The 19,926-nt window shown below is 40.1% G+C and overlaps 1 protein-coding gene across 1 annotated transcript; it reads left to right on the forward strand.

The window, feature by feature from the left end:
* The first annotated feature begins 827 nt into the window (after positions 1-827).
* On the forward strand, positions 828-16,976 carry c1qtnf6b (C1q and TNF related 6b). Its single transcript, XM_069168311.1, has 3 exons — positions 828-865; positions 5,733-5,925; positions 13,631-16,976. Exons 2-3 carry the CDS (start codon positions 5,745-5,747, stop codon positions 14,176-14,178), a joined length of 729 nt encoding a protein of 242 aa, XP_069024412.1. The 5' UTR covers positions 828-865; positions 5,733-5,744; the 3' UTR covers positions 14,179-16,976.
* The last annotated feature ends 2,950 nt before the right edge of the window (positions 16,977-19,926 follow it).

A 19,926-nucleotide genomic window follows, 5' to 3' on the forward strand; every position in this document is an offset into this window, starting at 1 on the left:
TCTGTGACTTAATACTGTTTATATTTTTTTAGCTTCATGCCCATGAATGGGGCCACTGGGCAACCAGGATACCCACATGTTAGATACGGCCATGTCTTCTGACTTTACTGTCCTGCACATCTGAATAAGGGCAGCATATCTTTATAGAAAAAAAAAAAATCAGAGAGGAAAATAAAAGTTCTGTAATTAGTATCTGATTCACTTTATCTGTATCACTCTACAAGCACATTTATCTTGCTTTTTATCTCCTTAACTAAATTATTTTGACACCACAACTGGGTCTTTTACACAGAGAGGCAGGATAAGATCAAATAAGGTGACAGGCTGTGTGCTGGAAATGCTTTTCCACAGTGTTACCGAAGAACTACAGAGAGGGAGTTTATGAGAGGTGATATAATGTGGTTATTTTTAGAAGGCAAAACTGGAATAACAAATTAAAAGAGTTGTTGCAGTCGAGAATCTGAGTCATGGACACAGGAAATAAAAATGTGGACTGAGGAGAGAGGGAGAGAAACTACCTATATTTCTGTTTGGGTGGTGACGGCTCCCCTGTGCCACTTTTAGCTCTCTGTTAGAAAACGTAAGGATGGAGGTACAGCAGCCCTGACTCTCTCAAGCAAGGATATAAGGAGAGAAGGGGGAAGGTATACAGGAGGTAATCACAGGAGGAAGTGAGGGAGACAGACGGACTGGTGTTTGATGACGGAGGGAGTAACAGTGTGTGTGTCCTTTGTGAGTGTATAGAAAGGAAGGGAGGGAGGGAGGGAGAGAGAGAGAGAGAGAGAGAGAGAGGTCTCTCCTTCCTACTCTCAATCTGACACCAGCAGTCTGTTTTCCCTCCTCGGCTGTGGTGAAACTCCACCAGGTAAGAAAAGCGACCACGCACACTCTGACACCATGTGACAACAACTTTATGACAATCGGCCGACACGACTCTGCAGAGGAATCTTCCAGAGATTTAGAAAGAAAAAAAAAAAAATAGAGAAGAGAACGAAACACCCGGCGGCGCGTTTGCGTGCTTACACATACGTGCAGGATTGCAGAAGTTATTAACAAGTCGCCAACTCAGCAGTCGTTGTCTTTTCTGAAAAGTTGTCCCTGCTGTAACATCGCACGTTCTTACACGCCGGCTCACCGCCCGGCTTCCTGTGTGTGTGTTTTCAGTTGTGTGTGTGTGTGTGTGTGTGTGTGTGTGTGTGTGTTATCCGGACTGCAGCTGCGTGCCAAACTGATGCTCTGGCGCTGTAGACGTGGCTTCTTAAATGAATTCATTATGAGTGCTGCATGTGTGTTACGATTGAGTCAGTATCGAGCAGTGTGCGTTCAGTTTACTGAAGCTGCTGGGTGTCGTGGTCATGGTGCAAATTAAGCACACGTTTATGGACGGGGGGGGGGGGGGGGGGGGTGTTGCTGATGGTCTGTTGGCTCCAGGAGGAGGGAGGTGGAGTAGAAGTGAAATTGTGATGGGATCAATTTAGTTCTAAAGGCGTGGGGATATTAAAGCTTCTATAAAAAAAAAAAAAAAAAAAAAAAAATGCTTTTAAGCCTTTCTATTTTTTACAGTTGCATAACTGTTATTGGGGCGTTACATTTTTTTATTCCTCAAAGCAGAGTTCATCTTGGGTCAAATTACTGACAAAGTACTTGGGCAGATCAGTGTTATATCAGCACATTGCATTATACTCGTTATATGAATATAAGGACATGATGTGTCATACTGAATGTTTGATGGCAATCAACAGGACTAGTGACCTATATTATTTCCTCCACATTTCCACTTTAATGTCTTAACCCTAAAGAAAACTATGTACAGTCCCACCATGCTATAGCCCTTGATGGCTGATTGAGTAAAGCAATCATTTCATAATATATGGCCGTGATATAAAGCTTATTAATGACAGATGGAGACTTCATGATGTGAGGCTGACTTAAACAAGACCTAAAGTCTACAGCCAGCTTAAGATTCGTCCTCCAGGTGCCATTGATATTTTTATGGTCATGATGCATGCTCAATATCAGTTAGACAAATTCAAAGATGTAGAAATTGTGCATCTTGATCCACAATTTAGTCGGAAAAGTTTTTTATTCACTCATCCTAAAGAGGCTACCAGTCTTAGCACAGTTGAATAACAATGAAACCAGTGATTAGTTTCTCAAATGTCTATGAGCATTTATTACAATGGTCACGTGTACTATTCACAGAAGCATTGGGAATAGCTACAATCACGGCACTGTAAAATGGCATAAGATGTGCTCTTAGATCCCCTCTTCGGTTCAGGGATGATTGTTCCTGGTCACATAGATGGCCTCTTTGACTGCCCGCTCAAACCAGCGTTCATCTCTATTAAGGATGTGCACATCCTCATCCCTAAAAGAGTGCAAGTCAAGTCCATTAAAATATAGTAAGTATTACAAAATATTGCAAACCTCAAGATGAATTTCTTCCTCTCGCTGACTGAAGGGCTGCATTGCAACATTGCGCAGATTTATTATAAAATGCAGTATGCCAAGAAAACCAGGACTTTGTGATGCATCCGGTCTTAATTTGCCGTATGCAGGTCAGCATGTTGGCTCAGTCGGTAGAGTGGGTTGCACACTAATCGGAAGGTTGGTGGTTCAATCCCCAGCTCCTCCTGTCCACATGCCTAAGTGTCCTTGAGCAAGACACTGAACCCCAAGTTGCTCCTGATGGTGAACCATCAGTGTGTGAATGTGCTCCTGATGGCAGCACCTTGCATGGTGATCTGTCTCATTAGTGTTTGAATGGAAAAACCATGTTAAAGTGCTTTGAGACTGGAAGGTGATAAAGTACGATACAAGTACAGACCATTTAGCATGCTTCTCTGGCGGTTCTGACCCACAATCCTCTGCACAGCGGAAGATACGTCACATCGACTGAGCAGCCGAGAGTTGGTGGCGCTAATGCTTTGCCTGGTTCCAATTTACAAAAGGATGAAGAAATTGCATCCTTTTTCCTTTTACTTCAAATGTCACGCTGCAGATCGCAACAGATATGACCAAGAGGGTCAAAGTTCAAGGCGCACTTCTATGACAAAGAGGTGCCTCCTGCCACCAAAGAAACATTAGTGTTGATTGGTTAGTGTTGATCATTGTCTCCAGCTCACCTCTTCCACCAGTTTATCTGTCTGTGAATAGCTGCCTACATTTCCACATCTGTGTAGCAGGCACAAAGGAGTGCAGGTTTTTCTAACCAGATTTCACTCATCAGGGGAGCAGAGGTGATTTTCTGAACAATATAATACACATGAATGTTGTATGTTTTCCTTCCCTATGCTGGATTCAAGTGATGTAAGATTTACTGTAAAGATAAATTACCCACTTGGGAAAACTGTGGTCAATGCACAAGTGTATCAGTAGCATGTGTAATTCTTTGAATCCTCCAAAATAACATTTTTTAGTGTCACTAAAGGGAATCTTGTCAGCTTTCCAATAAAGCAATCCAAATAATCACTTTGATTTTTGAGACGAGCTAAATTTTCCAGGAACTATTTCCCGGCTGCACCATCTACCCTGTTCATATGATTATGACAAAAATGCAGCTTTTGTTTGGATAGTTTTTGAACGGTTTGTAAGCTCTTGTAAGGAGCAGGAGTATGAAGCAGATGACCAAAATAGAAATTAATGTGATAAATCTGAACAAATTTGTCAAACATGCTGCAGAAGTGAGCAGAGACTGACATCTGACTGGTTGTAACAGTGAAGCAGATAATAACTTTTATGGTCATATTTTACTATCAGTAGTCAGATAAAAATGTTGAGGCTGAGCTCCAGTCATTTCATTTTCTCACAGTCAGGCTCCATCCATCATCTCAAATCCTGTTAGCATTCATCCATCACTGTAAAGACCCCCGGGAACCTCTCTGTTATTTCTCTCATCTGTCTCTTCGCTGTTTATTTTATTTCCTCCATTTTTCTCAGACATTATCCTCCAATTTTTGGTTTTCTTTTTTTCCTTCATCCTTTTTCTGAGGACTTTATAGGTGAAAAGTGGGGATGGATCAAGAAGTAGATGGAAACAGAAGAGAGGGAAGAAGAGCAATAACAAGATGGGAACTGAGATCTATTGTAGACCGACAAAGACAATGAATGGGAACAGTGGTCAGGACAGAATAGAGAGACTTAGTTGTACTTTTCTCAGGAGTTGGTGAAAATAAAAGTACATCGTAAAAGGAAATAATGTTGGATTAACCTTTGTCAGATGATCAGTAATCAAAACACTGCTGATATACCTCAATTTGAAAATTGTATCATACTTTAATATTTCAGGACTGTTGTATGTTATCTTCATGTATGTAGTCAGTTTAGCAAAAGGCACGCTTTGTATAGGTCCATATATTTTGTGTTACTGTAACACGAACACAGACTGATGGACTACTTATTTTATGTCATCTTTTTTTTTTCTTAAAGTTTCATAAATGTGCCCTTTGATATTGCCATGGAGAATACATTTTTGTACTTGTTTCTATTGGTGGACATTTAGTTTAGAGAGATCAAAGAGAGTGAAACTGTTGCCAGTTGTAGAAAAGGTGCCAAAGATGCCAGGTACACCTTGGAAATACAAATAAAAGAGCATGAAATCTAAGAATATCAAATCACTGCTCATTTTTTCACATCCACCCGAGTCCACATGTATCCATGTGTACTTAGAGCCACATAGCTCCCTCCTTCCATTTTCAATCTATAAATTCCCCCTGGGCTTACTGTGTGTTCCTCGATCCAAAACCTCTGGATCCCATATGATAATTCATATCACAAGATCATCTCATCTGTGACTTTGACCTTCAGAGAACAGTATGTCCTTGAAAGTTAGGCCTGGAACACAATGGCTGTGTGACGTGTGCGTCACCTTAGACGTGCGTCGCGGCTGCGGCTTGCTTGCGTGTGTGTATACACACCGGCGCTGTCAGCTGCGGTGCCGCGGCTGCAGGTTCTGCCATTGACTCAGTGAGTTTATCTCTGATAATGGTCATTTATATAGATGTTTTGAGGTCTGACAAGTCATGAGTTTTAACCAAAAAGAAGGCATTTGGTTTATATTTACCCTCGCTCCGAGGTAAGACAGAAGTACTCACTTACACAGAGGAGAGTGCAGTGAAAAAAAAAACGCCCCTCACTTGGTGGAGTACCGTCATGATATATTTAGAGCCCACACTGTGGTTCTGCTCTGATCATACAGTACAAATGTGATCACAGATCGTTTCCCTGTATATTTTAGCTGGGAATCGCGCGTGGCAAAATTAGGCGTCAGGTCTATTTTATAGACACAACGAGATGCACGTCTCAGTGGGAGTGTGGATGCTCTAATCCGTTCATATGAACGCTGAAATAAAATGACGCCACGCAGCAACAGGTACTGAACATGCCACTCAGACAGTATGTTCCAGGCCTTAAAGGAAACTTCCCCCCTCAAATATGTATTTTGTCATCTGTTATTGTCAAAGAAATTTCTTAACACTTGGCCAGTTACTCACAGGGATATGAAACATATAGTGCACCACCAACCAACAAAACTGACCAGAATTGTTGTTAATGAGGTAATGGTTTTTCACTTTGCTGCACTTTTTAGAAGTTCCTCTGAAGAAGAAATGAAGTGTTGGATGATGGTTTTTAAGTCATAGATCCAGAAACATCGTACTATGCAATGACTTGACATGGACACACAATTTATCATCCATTTAATAATGCCCCCTTGTTGTTCTTTCCACTCTCAGGTTGTGACAGCCATGCTGACAGTGTGTTTGAGGCTCCTGTTGCTCCTTCCCTTGGTTTGCTGTGTCTCCTCCCCCTCCAGACCTCCTTCCAGACTCTGCAGAAGGTGCTGTGACCAGCTGGACCCATTAGCAACCACGGCTCAGTATCAAATGCCGGAAGTCCGAACCGTCATAAACATGACCATCCTCAAAGGTACAATAGCCTTGATCAGGTTCTATTAATTATACTCTGCCCAAACTATGTTCAGTCAAAGAAGTACCAGTCAAGGTGTAAGTCAGCTGATTCAGTTTGCAACATTTTGAGAATTGTCTGTAAGCTTCACAGCTTTAGTACATTCAGCAAGTAATACAGTGTTTCCATGTTGAGTTACCAAAACTTTCCATTCTTGAACATCTTTGATACGATCTCTTTGTTTTAAGCTCCTCCACTTCTGCTTCGCTATATGCCTGAATGTCTGACAAAGGTTGTACTTAATCAGGAGAGTTATGATATATATTATAACAGAACAGTGATGCTGAATTGTAGCCATTCATGGATGGTTGAGTGGAAGTGGAAAAAACATAAGAGCGTCTGTCTTTGAAAAGAAAATTAGGTACTCCACCTTTTGAGGAAACCTGGAAACTCTTTGAAAATCAAACTCCCTTCAGCATTTTGTGAAGGAACCAGACATCCAAACACCAATGACTTTTAATAGCTTTTGACTGTATGAAAAGTCTATATCAACTTTATTAATGTCAGCCATGAGGTGAATAATTAATTTAAAGATGAATGACATTTTGCTTTGTAAAATCTGTCCACAAACCATTTAAAAGCACAAACCGAATCATTTTATCTGTTTCAAAGAAGCATGCGACTATGTCTGTATCAGCATGATATCTTAGATGGTGGAGGTATGGAAGTCAATAAATGCTGAACAAGCATTTGTTGCCGGAGGTCTTTACAGGTTTTAAGTTTTGGACTTGATCTTGAATGGATCCAAAATAAACCTAACATTTATTGGATGACTTGGTCTGAAGCTGACATGAACATAATGACCCCTGATCTGGAGCCAACCCAACCTGGCCCTCATAGAGAGATAACACCAATTCTAGCAGCAGCTAGATTCACCTGGATCATTATTGGAATACCAACTGGACAAAGCTGGCAGTGGTAGTAGAGCCTGAGACCCTCAGTGGGCCATAGAGGTCCCGACTGTTGAGTGTGGCAGTTATTACTAGTAATTATTATACATTATGCATGTTTTGCCTATAACTTTTAAATGCTTGTTTATAATTTTCTTTCTGATTTTCTCTGGTCCATGTTCAGTGTGCTGCATACAAGGATACCAAACAGCAGAGTAACCACTTTTTTTTTTCTTTTTTTTTTTTTTATTGAAATAGGCTGAATGACTGATTACAAGATTGAAGATCTCTGTGATACTAATTTAATTTGGAATATCAGTATAATCAAATTTGTATCATCTTTTCCTGGAGTACGAGCAAATCTGCCGGGGACATTTCAGAATATATTTGGAAAAGAAGCAATAATTTATCGTTTGTCATATTTTATAACATACCAAAAACACATAGACATATATCAGAGAATTGCTTTAAATTTCATCACTTTTCTTCAGGAATGAGGCATTGGCTCAATGAGCTGTTAAGGGTACCGACACGTTTATTCCCAGATGTATAAGCCTGGGGGAAACATACAAAAAGAAGTGTGACAAGAGAGAGGGATTAAAAGGAAAAGGATTTCCCCATGCAAGAACTGTCCAATAAGAGCTGCAGAGAGATTTGTGAGAACATGTGTATCTAATATCAGATGCTACACGGCCAACTTAACTAGAGCAGTCCAAACGATGTGTCATCACTCTGGTGTTATAGCTGTTGGTTTTTTGATCACTGGACAAGCCAAGTCTGTTCTGACCCGCGATCAACCCCCAAACCCCAACTATTGAAGTATCACAAAGAAACATTATATTTCTCTCTCTCGTCTCTCATACACAAGCAAACTGGCAGCTTTCGGCATTTTAGACACTTCTAACACTGGTATATTTTTCTTTCAAACAATGTCCATTTTTTAATTCTTGGACATAGTTGCTGCCCCAAAATCCCTGCGACAGAAGCAACACTTTCCGCTGCAAGACAAACTGACTTACTGCAGTATCAAAACGTGTTGTTTGGCACAGAGATAGAGACAGAGATAGGTAGACATTCACAATGGACCATGTAAGATGCAGGTTGATGAGGTTGAAGTAGGACCTGCACCTTAAAGCTCTATCCACACCTTTATTGAATTTTTAATTATTCACTTAAACTGTTGTTATTTAGCATTCAGGTCAGATGTTCATTAGGGAGTCGGTGAGAGATTGTGTACTTGACACAGGCACAACACAAACAGATTGTTTTTATTATTATAAAGTAATACCACTGAGGTTATGTACAAATGTAGTTACATATACACAAACAATATACACAACCAATACATACAGACACCCTTTTCTTTTGGCTAAGATAAAGTAGGCTTTGAGCATGTGTGATGACTTAGACTTTATTAATCCCACAGTGGGGAAATTTAGTCGTTACAGCAGCATAGAAACACAAAAAGGTGCACACAATAAGACAAAAAATTACAAATACGTATACAATAAAATAAGATAGATAAAAATAATAAATTTATAAAAAAATAAGACCAATGAATAAATACATACACACAAACTATATACACAAAAACAAATAAAATAAATAAATAAATACAGCTTGGGATGGATGGAAAGTGTCAGGTGCTATGAAAATAAATGAAATGAAATAAAATACAGTGCAACGTTATTTTAGGGTGGTGTTGAAAGGTCTGACAGCCGTCGGGACAACGACCTGCGGTAGCGCTCTTTCCTGCTGACGGTGCAGCAGTCTGAGCTGAAGGAGCTGCTTAAAGCTCCTACAGTCTCATGGAGGGCTGAGAGGTGTTGTCCATGATCGATGTCAGCTTGGCTAACATCACCCAGTCCAGAGGACTGTCCAGGACAGAGCCCGCCCTTTTGACCAGCTTGTTCAGTCTCCTCCTGTCCCTCTCTGTACCTGCACAGCTCCAGCAGACCACTGCATAAAAGATGGCCGACGCCACCACAGAGTCGTAGAATGTCCTCAGCAGAGTCCTGCAGACTCCGAAGGACCTCGGTCTTCTCAGCAGATGGAGTCGACTCTGGCCCTTCTTGAAGAGGACATCCAGTCCAGTTTATTGTTGAGGTGAACACAGGAATTTATAAGTGTCCACAATGTCAATGTCCAATCCCTGGATGTTCACCGGTGTAGTTCGTGTTGCCCTCCTGCGGAAATCAATCACCATCTCCTGCGTCTTGCTGGTGTTAATCCGGAGGTGATTGAGATCACACCAGTGGACGAAGTCAGCGTTGACCTCCCTGTACTCCAGATCGTTCCCTTCTGATACCCGTCCAACGATGGCTGTATCATCAGAGAACTTGTGGATGTGGCAGCAGTCAGTGTTGTACCTGAAGTCTGACGTGTACAGGGAGAACAGGAAGGGGGAGAGCACCGTGCCCTGCAGACCACCACATCAGACACACAGCTGTGAAGCCTCACATACTGCGGTCTGTTGGTGAGGTAGTCGATGGTCCATGCAGTCAGACGGCCGTCGACTCCAGCTCCCTCCAGCTTCCCCCCGAGCAATGATGAATGAATGGTGTTGAACGAGCTGGAGAAGTCAAAGAACATGACCCTCACATGATCTGTAATGTGCTTCATTTTGCATTTTCATGTTGTTTAGTTGTGCGCACTAGTGTGTGCTGTTGGGTTTACTCCCACAAAGCTGCGGTGAGCGGATTCAAACAATCAGTTAGTCAGCCAATCTCAATTTGAGAGAACAGCCAGCCAAATTTCTCCAAAGAAAACCAGAACCCTCAGTCATGTACGAAGACGATTCCTCTTCCACACGTTTTTGACACTTCATACTTTAATCGGATGAAATTACATTTAACACATATTGATATATTCAGGAGGTTCAAGGTCGCGTAACTTCACATTTGCATAATCTCAAATGTAGTTTGAGATTTTTCCTTTGCAGTTATGTTAATCAGAAGGGGTCTCTGGATCTCATAATATATTGATTCTAAAGGATGCCATTTACATCTATTAATATCTTATTATCCTTTTGGGTTAGTTTTAAATCATAATGATTTAGAATCCGATGTTTTTTGGTGATATTTGGACCTGTTTTAACTTGGAGTATAAAGTTCAGCGGTTAATTCTGATTTTTAACACTTAAAGTAAGATGTCAGTTTGTCTTCAATGTCAGTCAACCGATGAGTTTCAATCCACCTTTTTAAAATTCACAGAACAGCAATATTAGTGCCGGCGCTCTTTGGTCATGTGACCCTCTTCTTGCACATGCATTTGCTGAAGTTGTTTCTTCTGTATCAATCTCTATAAACAGTGATGTTTTTGGAGGCTTTTGCTGCAATACTTTTTATTTGATTAAAATTGAAGCCCAAGTTGAACTCTTTATTAATTTGCTTCTCGTTTTGAGAAATAAAAATGATTAGTCGTACACAGGTTAGTACTGTCTCCTCATAGCAAGAAGGTCCTTTGTTTAAATCACTGATAGATGGAATGAATGGAATAGCTGAATGTTTGTTGAACTGATTTATGTTTAGTCTGCTATCTAAAAGGAAAGTTTGGACCTTGAGCCCATTTAGAAACACGTTATGTATACAATGTAAAAAAACACTGTCTAATTGTTTAAAGGTCCACTTACAACCTTTTTAGGGAGCATTCGAGTTCATCTGGCAGTTTCTTTGAACAATGAAACTGTCCAAACTGTCCTCACGTGACCGAAGTTCATGAATGATGTGTTCCATAGTGTAAGATAGTTTGGCTAGAGATTGCAACTCTTGTTCCCAGATGGTCTCTGGCATTGGAAGTAAATGGCATGCCCAGTATTTTTCTCCAGATGTCCACTGGCTTCTGAATAAGGAATATACCTTTTTTTAGTCTGGTGTTCACTTCACAGAGAGCTGATTTTGTCTGTTTAGTCTCTTGTTCAGGGTCCTTGACGCATGATTTTCCACACCATCAGTCTGCCTCTGTGGAGGAAATGTATGAATGGACTGTGTTGTGCAACAGTTTTAGGCACTTGAGACATTTCTTATCTGTCTGATAACAAAAAGCTGTTAACTTTTAAGAGCCAGGGCTTATAGACTAAGTATTTTTGCAGCAAAATAAACAACAGTACAACGCATAAAGTCCACTTTTCCAAAATGAAAGGACAGGAAACTATAGCTCCATTAGCCATAGAAACGGTAGGTTGAGGGTAAAGTAGTAAACCATTAAAGTAACTCCCAATTATGCTCCTGGTATTTATTAAACATGCAGAGTTACAAGTGAGCATGAAGAGAGTGTTTGACTTCAGCTTGACTGATGAGCACCACAGGTCATCAAGTGCGGAGTTGCTGCAAAGCTTATGTTTGTGGAAACTACTGTAACTCTCCTCAGGACTTTTTGTGTTGGCACTGGCAGCTGCAGAGGATGAGCAGTGTTGACCTCCACAGGAAGTGTTGGTCATGGTGAGCGAGGGCAGCATCTCTGTTGCTGCTTCCTGTGGTTTATTCAGCCCAGAGGTATTTAACTCATGACTAGGTCAGGACCCGCGGAAAGGGAGAAAGGAACATCCTACAAACAGCACAGCAGGATTCAACGACAATAAATTATTCAGAGATTTACGTTATACAAGCCTGAGAGCCTTGCATATATGTATACACATATATTTACATATTAGCATTTCAATGAAGCTGTAAAACCGCAGTCGGCACACGAACATTTCATCCCTCAACTGAATGTAGAAAATACTAAAACTGTCACCAACCTTTCATCTGACAGTTTCGATTAGCTCTACTGTTTCTCAGTTCATTTGCTTCTGTTTATAGATGAGGGAGTGTTTTTGTAGTTCACAGGTCTTTTTTTCTTTATTTTTTTTTAACAGCTGCTTCATGGTGATATGGTGATGACATTTATAAAGGTCTAGCGTACAAGCAGTGTCACTTGATTTCATAGCAAATAGGTTTTTGTGCTCTGGAAACAATAGCAACACTCAAAATGTTCACCTCACCAGAGACATTTCAGTCAGGCAGCAGTCAGCGTATACATAAGCTCATTTATCATTTTCAGAGCGTGTCGTTGCATAAACAACGTGAATTTCAAAGTGTTGGGATGTGCTACAGAATCCAACAAAGCCGAATGTAAGCATGTGTAGAGAAATTTGATAAAGATACATCCAATTAGCACGTGTGAAGTGGAGTCAAATAGTTTGGACAATTAGGGTTTGTATTTACAGAAAGGAGACAAATAAAGGAAACACCAGAAGCAACCAGGTATCATGACAAAGCTTGTAAGACACCTGTCACATTTTGCTTAGCTAAGGCCTGAAAAGTAAAGTGCATCAGATGTTGTATGTTCAATACTTTACGCTATGGTTGTAACTTAGTTATGATACTTAAAAGAAGTGTATGCTTTTGTCATCTCGGAGAGTCAAACACTCGTCTCCCAGGTGAAAGTCTACAGGACTTTGTTGCACATTGTTGTCACTTTTGCGGTGTGGTCATACGTATGTGCATTGGTTTTTTTTTTTTACAATGAATTAAGATAACCTGAATCATTGGGGTTCTGACATTCAGGTTCCTGTTCTTGTACTCACTTACTTGTATATTTTCATGAAGTAGCCTGCATGTTCATTTGCTTACAGAGCGGGGGAAGTGAGATCCGATCTCAAGTGGTCACCCAGGACGCATGTTGATGCAAGTTGGAAACACTCGGCCTAAAGCTGGCCACTCATGAGCCGATCACAGCCAGGCCAGTATGTCTGGATTGACAAAGCCAAATGGAAACAGCCTAACTGACACAGTACCCTCTAGTGGACACATATTACATGCTTTGGCATGATAATTATAATTCTTAATTATTTTCTTGTCTGACTTTAACACACAACAAACTGTCCTGATCTTGTGAATGCAGCCCTGGTTTCCAGTTTCTTTGCTGCAGCTCCGTCTCGTACTATACAGAGTGAAAGCATTTGTTCAGGGACTCACACTTAACAAAATCTTCATTAAATGTGTTTCTTTTTTTTCTTTCAGTCAGGTGCTTTCAGTCGGACATTCAAAAGCTGACCGTTATCCTTTTTTCGCTTTTAACTATAACTTTAGGAAGAAGAAAAAAGTAAAACAGTTATTACACTTTCCACTGGTCTTCAGTAGAGATAAAAAAAAAAAGGCAATACATTTCATAAAAATTGGATCATCCAAAATTTGTAGCTTCTAAAACCAGCTGCCATTTTTTATCCTTAAATACTTCTGTTTGAACATTTTGCTTTAAAGTCCACCAGGAGTTTAAATCAAGATATGCACCAAAACAACTCCTTCAAATTTATTAGCAGGATTTGAAATGTCAAATATAAAAGCCTCCTCGGATCTTTTCTCCATTTATGGATTTGTAACCCTTATGAAAGATAGAAATATGCTCAACACTAATGTGTGCATGACTTCACTGCACTAAGACCTGTGATAAAGTCTCTAACCTGTTGCTTATTTTGTAAGAGCTGCACTTTGTTTAATTGCAAGATCACTTCTCTAAATCTGGGCTCATCATGCTCTTGAAAAATGTGTCTGGTCCAGCCAGGAATAGTATCATTAGGTCTGGACCTGGATCAACCTTTACTGTTAGTGGGTAAGATGAGGACTAATTTACATCTCAACTAACAAAACAAAATTCCACGGTGTTACCTCAGGGAGCAATAGAAAACCTTTTTCCTGTGAAAATACTTGTATTAAGAGCTAATTGTTTTAAATTATCCATATATTCCACAATTTTATGTCAAAATCACTTACCTGTGTTTCATCGTGTCCCTCCAGGTGATAAAGGGGACAAAGGAGACAGAGGTACACCTGGAAAACCGGGTCTGGAGGGCCCTTCTGGCTCCCGAGGACCCATGGGCTCCAGAGGCAGCAAAGGCCAGGCGGGCGCCCCGGGAGACGCCTGCAAGATCCCTTACTCCTCCTTCTCGGTGGGACGTCGCAAGGCCCTGCACAGCGTGGACTACTACCAGGCGCTGGTGTTCGACACGGTCTTCGTCAACCTCCACGAGCACTTCAACATGTTCAAAGGCAAGTTCTACTGCTACGTGCCTGGGATCTACTTCTTCAACATCAACATCCATACCTGGAACTTTAAGGAAACCTACCTCCACCTGATGCACAACGACAAGGAGCAGGTGATCCTGTACGCTCAGCCCAGCGAGAGGTCCATCATGCAGAGTCAGAGCGTCATGCTGGATCTGGCTCTGAATGATGAGGTCTGGGTCCGACTCTACAAAAGGGAGAGGGAGAACGCCATTTACAGTGACGACGTGGATGTTTACATCACATTCAATGGATACCTGGTGGCACCCAGCATCCAGTGAAAACATGACAAAGGGATTAATGACAGGATTGGCAGGATGTCTGGGGCGGATTATTTAGTCTTTTCTGCCTTGGATACTGCTTTGTGCCAAGAAAGAAGAATTAAGTAGAGAACATTGTACGTTTGGTGCTTATTAAATAATCCTTTCAGTCTGGAAAGGAAAATGTTGTTTCTTCTTAAATGAGAATCAACCCAAACTTTTACAATCAAAAGCAACATTAATAAGAGAGTGAGATAGCTCAGCACACAATTAGGACAAAATGATGAAACACTTCCTTTGCACTAGAAAAAAAAAACTATTTTGTACAAAGTAAATAATTTTTTCCTACTTCTGTGCTGTGCACTCTCCTCTTGGATCACTCCGTTCAGGGACTTTGTGGAAAAACACATGTATTACTTCAGGAATTATATATCTGTGCAATGGGTCTTTTACAGCATTTCTGTTTCTTAATACAGACAGAGTATCTGCCAGATTGAAGTGTTTCTTTGGACTGACTGTTGTCAAACCTTTAATAAATGTTTCCTTGGTGCTTTCCAGAGGAACACTTTAAAAGGTCGGTTCATCCAAATCACACAAAAAAAACGGTTATACTCTGATGGGATGTAGCCATGCTAACAGTTAAAGGTCCCTTATTGTTTAGATACAGATTAGATTCCATGTCCTTTGTTCATCCAGTAAGCCGTGGTGTTATGTAACTGCTGTGAAAGTGTCAAAATTCTCAGTTCAAGGATAAATGCACACAGCCAATCAGAAGACAGTCATTGATATCAATGCGTAAAGACACAGACACAAAACAGCCTGTTCTTTGTAAAGCTCCAAAGAGTTGTAAAGCTTTTTTGAGATGGCTTTTGGTACTTGTAACCACAAAAAAACATGTTTGACATATTTCAAGAGTGATAATAGAGTACTGGAAAAGTGAAAAATATAGGACCTTTGAAATTGTACTTGTTGAAGTGAAGAGATCCACTTGTTTTATTTGATTATATTGTACAGTGAGACATTTAGCTAAAAAATGATTACCCACGTTCACCAAACGTGCCTTCGAGATTCGTAGATGTCTTCATAAGTCCATGACACAGTCAAAACTATACTCAGGGTTAGAGTAAGTTTGTCTTATAATCAAGTGGAAGCAAATGGATCTCAGCTTGTTCACTTAGTTCTGATTTTGTTTAGAAATTTCCTTCAGCCCAATTAGCAACAACATGTTTACATGTTGATGCGGGAGATAAAAATAGGAGATTACTATATTTCTACCAGTTATATGATGGTAATCACATGTTAAGTGATGGTGGACCAAATTTTTGAACAACTGTAGTTTGAAACAATTCTGTATGAACTGATGCTCCTTTTAGACCGTGTCTCTTTTTTCATTGAATTTGTACACATTGGTTTTGGAAGTGGTCTTCTACTATTTGTATCAGTCCAATATTTTGAACCAGTGAAGACCTCAGGAGCTTTGCTTGTTGTCAGTTTGGCTTGAGAATATTCGAATTTGTCTCATACTGTGAGGACAGTGTCCCAACCTGTTGGAGAAAGGTTTGTCTTTGGCCAGCCCAGTCTTTTCTAGGTGTACTTAGTGGCAGATTAAGTTGAACTTTATGATTTAAGGAACATCACTAAGCTTGTTTGTTACAATGTTTACAAGTTCAGTATCTCATCATCTCTGTTCCTCCTTGTCATGTTGAATTGATCACAAGTCAAATCCTGCTGCACGTATGGAACTTCATTTCTGACCCATGAATCTCTTCCTTCATCTGCGCGCATCAAAATGAGCTGAATTTTGTTGGTAGTGTTGACATTGAAAATTATGTTTTAAAAGCTCATCAGCAGTGCCTCCTCTCAGAAACAATGGTTTGGTTACTCAAGTAAATCACTCATATTGTTTGTATTGGGAATGCTGACGACTAAAGAAAACTGCCAACTGTAAAACCTAAAAAAAATGTCTTCAAGCACAACCAAAATGACCTGCATAGGTTTAAAGTGGGAAGTATTGTGTTTTTGGTCATTTTGGTAAACTGACCATTCAAACATATTCCAACATATCAAAATAAATGTGTAAGATGCTTGGTAAAAAATGCAGGGACACATAAAGGTTTTGATGATTAAATATCACAACATGGTATCAAGTGTGTAATACCCTGTCAGTGTCACGTTTTGCCTTGCCTATACATTAAAAGTAAGCAGCCTAATTTTTAGGCACAAAAAACAACGGTTAAGGAAAAGACCATGGTTTGGGTTAAAATAATTAATTTTACATAGGTAGCGCTACATAAGTCATATAAGTTCCTTAATAAATACATTACATTATGTAAGCAACTTAATTGAATGACCTAAAAGAAACCCACGTCCACTTTTACTTTGTCTCAGATTCAAATGCAGGTCTCAAAGCAATGTATTTGTTCTGTTTAACCATCCTGACCTCCTCTTACTTGGAGTTTACTCTTTGTAACATTACCACCTTCTTAAACCACATGTGTGTACCTTTTATGCCTTGGTGAGGCAAAACGTGACACTGACACGCAATCCTCGAGTGAGTGACGGCTGAATATCATTCAGCCATCAGTATTCAGAGACTTCGAACTGCAGAGCAGTTTATGTAAATAGCTGTATATTATCTGTCTGTAATAGCTTGACTACGCTACCACTTATGTTGCAGGGGCTGGACTGTGTATGTGTGTTTTTACTGGTAAACAGCATTTCTTCTCTCACTAACCAAGTCTTTGCTTGTTCTGTATTACTGAGCAACAAAAAGTTGCTTGAGTAAAATGAATTAAAAGTTTTCATAGTTTCACATTGAATCAGGAGTCTGTATATTCCATTAATATGTGAAAATATCACTTTTTTTTTTGTTGTTGTTTTTGTTTTTTTTAATACCACAAAGCACATGCACATTTTCATCACATTTCACATTTCTGCAGGGAAATTATCCTCACCCATCTAATTATTTACAAATGACACTGTCCAGTTTGGAACTTGGCACACAATTAAACCACTCAACCCTATGAGGGAATTGGCATTTGAGATTTTAACCCCCAAAATTGGCCAGCTCTCCAAAATAAACAAGCTAGCAAACAAAAACCCATCGCAAACTCTCAGAGACGATGGACTAGTCTGCAACATGCCAGCTCCATCTGTTTTGCCATATCTCTCCCATTAGCCGTAATGTTGTCCTCAGGGAAGCTTTGCTAGAGGAAAAGCAGACTGCCGCATTGTAAATACTTTAAGCCTGCAGTGGAGATCTGAAAGGCTCTTTTGGGAAACAAGGCAGGACATCTTTCCTGGATCATCAGCCCACATTAGTGAGGGCTGTTCCAACATGCACAGCAGACAAGCTGTTAGTTAGAATGGGCACTTAAGGTGTGTAATTTGGCCTAGTTTGGGTTTACTGAAATTAGTTCTGCTACTCAAGCAAGAATACTTACTCACTTGTGACATGACGAGGTTAAAATGTCAAAGGTAAAAACATTTTTTTAAAAAATGAAATGCAACAGGAGAGATAAGCTGTTGGAAAAGACAAGACAAAATAATTATACATGTTAAATAGGTTCCTTTTTGAGGTTGTTACATTTGTCTTGTTATTGAGTATATTGGGTTCATTTTCCAGTTAAATGAAGCAGTTTTCTTTCTCAAGCGGCACACTGCCTAATCATTATGAAACCATTTGTTCTGCAGATAGATAAGAAGTAAAGGGATAAAGTAACTACATTACAATTTCTGTATTTAAAATTCGAATCAGCATGTGACTTACCTGGAGATAAAAATATAAAAAGACACATCAAAAACTTCATAATGGAACTTTCTTGAGATTTCTTGGAGGTGTGCAGGACAGATTAAGTAGAAGTGTATGAAGACCAAGGAGCAGTGACGTGTGGAAATTGTCTAGAAACAGACCACTAGGCTTTATGTACAGTCAAATATATTAAAAGTTTCACATGCCATGTAGAGATTCTTTAATATACCTATTCCATTGCTGATTTAACTTTATCCTTATTTAATTGCACTGCCATCCTAAGCACTGGATGTGCTGAAAAGACCTGTGTGACTGTGCTCATACTTGACATGGAGCCAAGTGAAAGTCAATTTGTGTAGCAGTAATATATCTTGTCATGTTTTGTCACATGAATGATTTCCTGACAAACAAATGACTCTGGAAATGTCCTGTGGGTGAAGACCCAGAATCTCTTAAGTGGTCTGATATTGACATTTTGACCTGTGAGCAGTTCTTATGATGGATGTTTGTGATTTGACAGGTTGTAGATCATGCTCCAGGCTTTACTTAAATGTGTGCAGTGGACATATTTCTCATTCATATCTGTTTTGTGTTACACAGTTTTGATAAGCTGACACACTAAAGCTCCTAGAAAAGGCTAAACCAGCAATTGTCATCAACAAAGGAATATGAAAATAGTCAAGGTTTTTTTTGGCCACATTGAACATAATAAGTTGTTAAATTGCCTTTATTCAGACTGCCCGCCTAAATCAGCTTTTTGTCACATAAAGATTGTATCCGGATTGATTTTTGAAAGTTTGGACTGCAAAAAAAATGCTCAAATCACATTTCAAAACACTTTTGGAGGTGATTTGAAATGCATTTACAATCACATTTTTTACAGACACATCTCAGTCTGGACGCTGTGGTGGCTCAGATAGGACTTTTTGCATCACTCACAACGGGACACACAATACCAACATTATTTTCAGAGTGACAGAATGAGTAGGATATATGCTACAAGCAGAGCTATCAGAGAGTGTCGATTTTGGCCCTATAGAGGACAACAACAACAACAGTCTGTGGACAAATGCTGCAATAAATTGTCTGCTTTGCTTCTGTGTTGGAGTTACATCACCAGCATAGCTAAGCATACATCAACCCATGCTGATAGGTTGGTGATGTCTGGACAAACCAAATCTGACCCGCTCTTTTGCAAATAACAGTGATTTGAGAATCAAATCCGACTTGCCTGCAGATTCTCAGTTGTCCATTTCTTTGCACCTGAATAACTATCCAACACAAACATTTCCCCACACTTGGATCCATTGAAGGACTGTGTCTGTCTTCCTGAAGGTGGTTCTCACTTCGTTAACACGGGACTAAAGCGCAACTCTTGTCATAACGACAAACTTACAGAAATGTTTTTTTGAGGGCTGGAGAAATTCCCAAAGAATTAACCTGGATAAGAAGAACCACATGCAGAGTGGAGTGAAGAACATTTTAAACAGTCCTGGAGATCCTGGACGAAGTAACACCAGGGAAGAGGGCACCATGACCTCTGATATTCTCTTGTGATCCAGACCAATAATATTCCTCTGTAAAAAATAATATAGGATTGGATCACAAGATTGTCAATGAATGAGGCCTACAGCATGCCTGCTTCTCTGTTGTTCTGCAGTTATGTAACTGACCAGGCAAAGTGTAAACTGGAGGGTGGAGCTGGTGTGGTGGGGGGAGGGTTTTGATAAATGTTATTAGACTATGAAGAGAGGTTAAAGACAGTTTTATTTAAGTCAGGGAGTTTGAAGGCTGAGCCCGAGGCTAACAGCTGTTTTCAGGGCTGACTGAGCTGCAGCCTACTCTCCCGCAGATTATAAACAGGAAACGGGGCCGGGTGCCGAGGCAGCGCTCTCCTAATTACAACCACATGACCTCTGACCACACTCATCTGTCAGAGGGAGACAGGACTGATAGACAGGGGGGAGAAAAAGGAGCTGGGAGGAGGGAGAGGAAAACAGGTAGGAGCAAACGAGCAG

The sequence above is a fragment of the Embiotoca jacksoni genome, unplaced genomic scaffold (genome assembly GCF_022577435.1).
Source record: "Embiotoca jacksoni isolate LCO1_2020_lvr unplaced genomic scaffold, fEmbJac1.0.p SCAF_4, whole genome shotgun sequence".
NCBI classification, from domain to species: Eukaryota; Metazoa; Chordata; class Actinopteri; family Embiotocidae; genus Embiotoca; species Embiotoca jacksoni.

Bases quoted from the DNA above. Each gene is read 5' to 3' on its own strand.
- c1qtnf6b (XM_069168311.1), top strand. From the start codon at position 5,745: ATGCTGACAGTGTGTTTGAGGCTCCTGTTGCTCCTTCCCTTGGTTTGC. The intron at 5,926-13,630 runs GTACAATAGCCT...GTGTCCCTCCAG, and splicing joins AAACATGACCATCCTCAAAG to GTGATAAAGGGGACAAAGGA.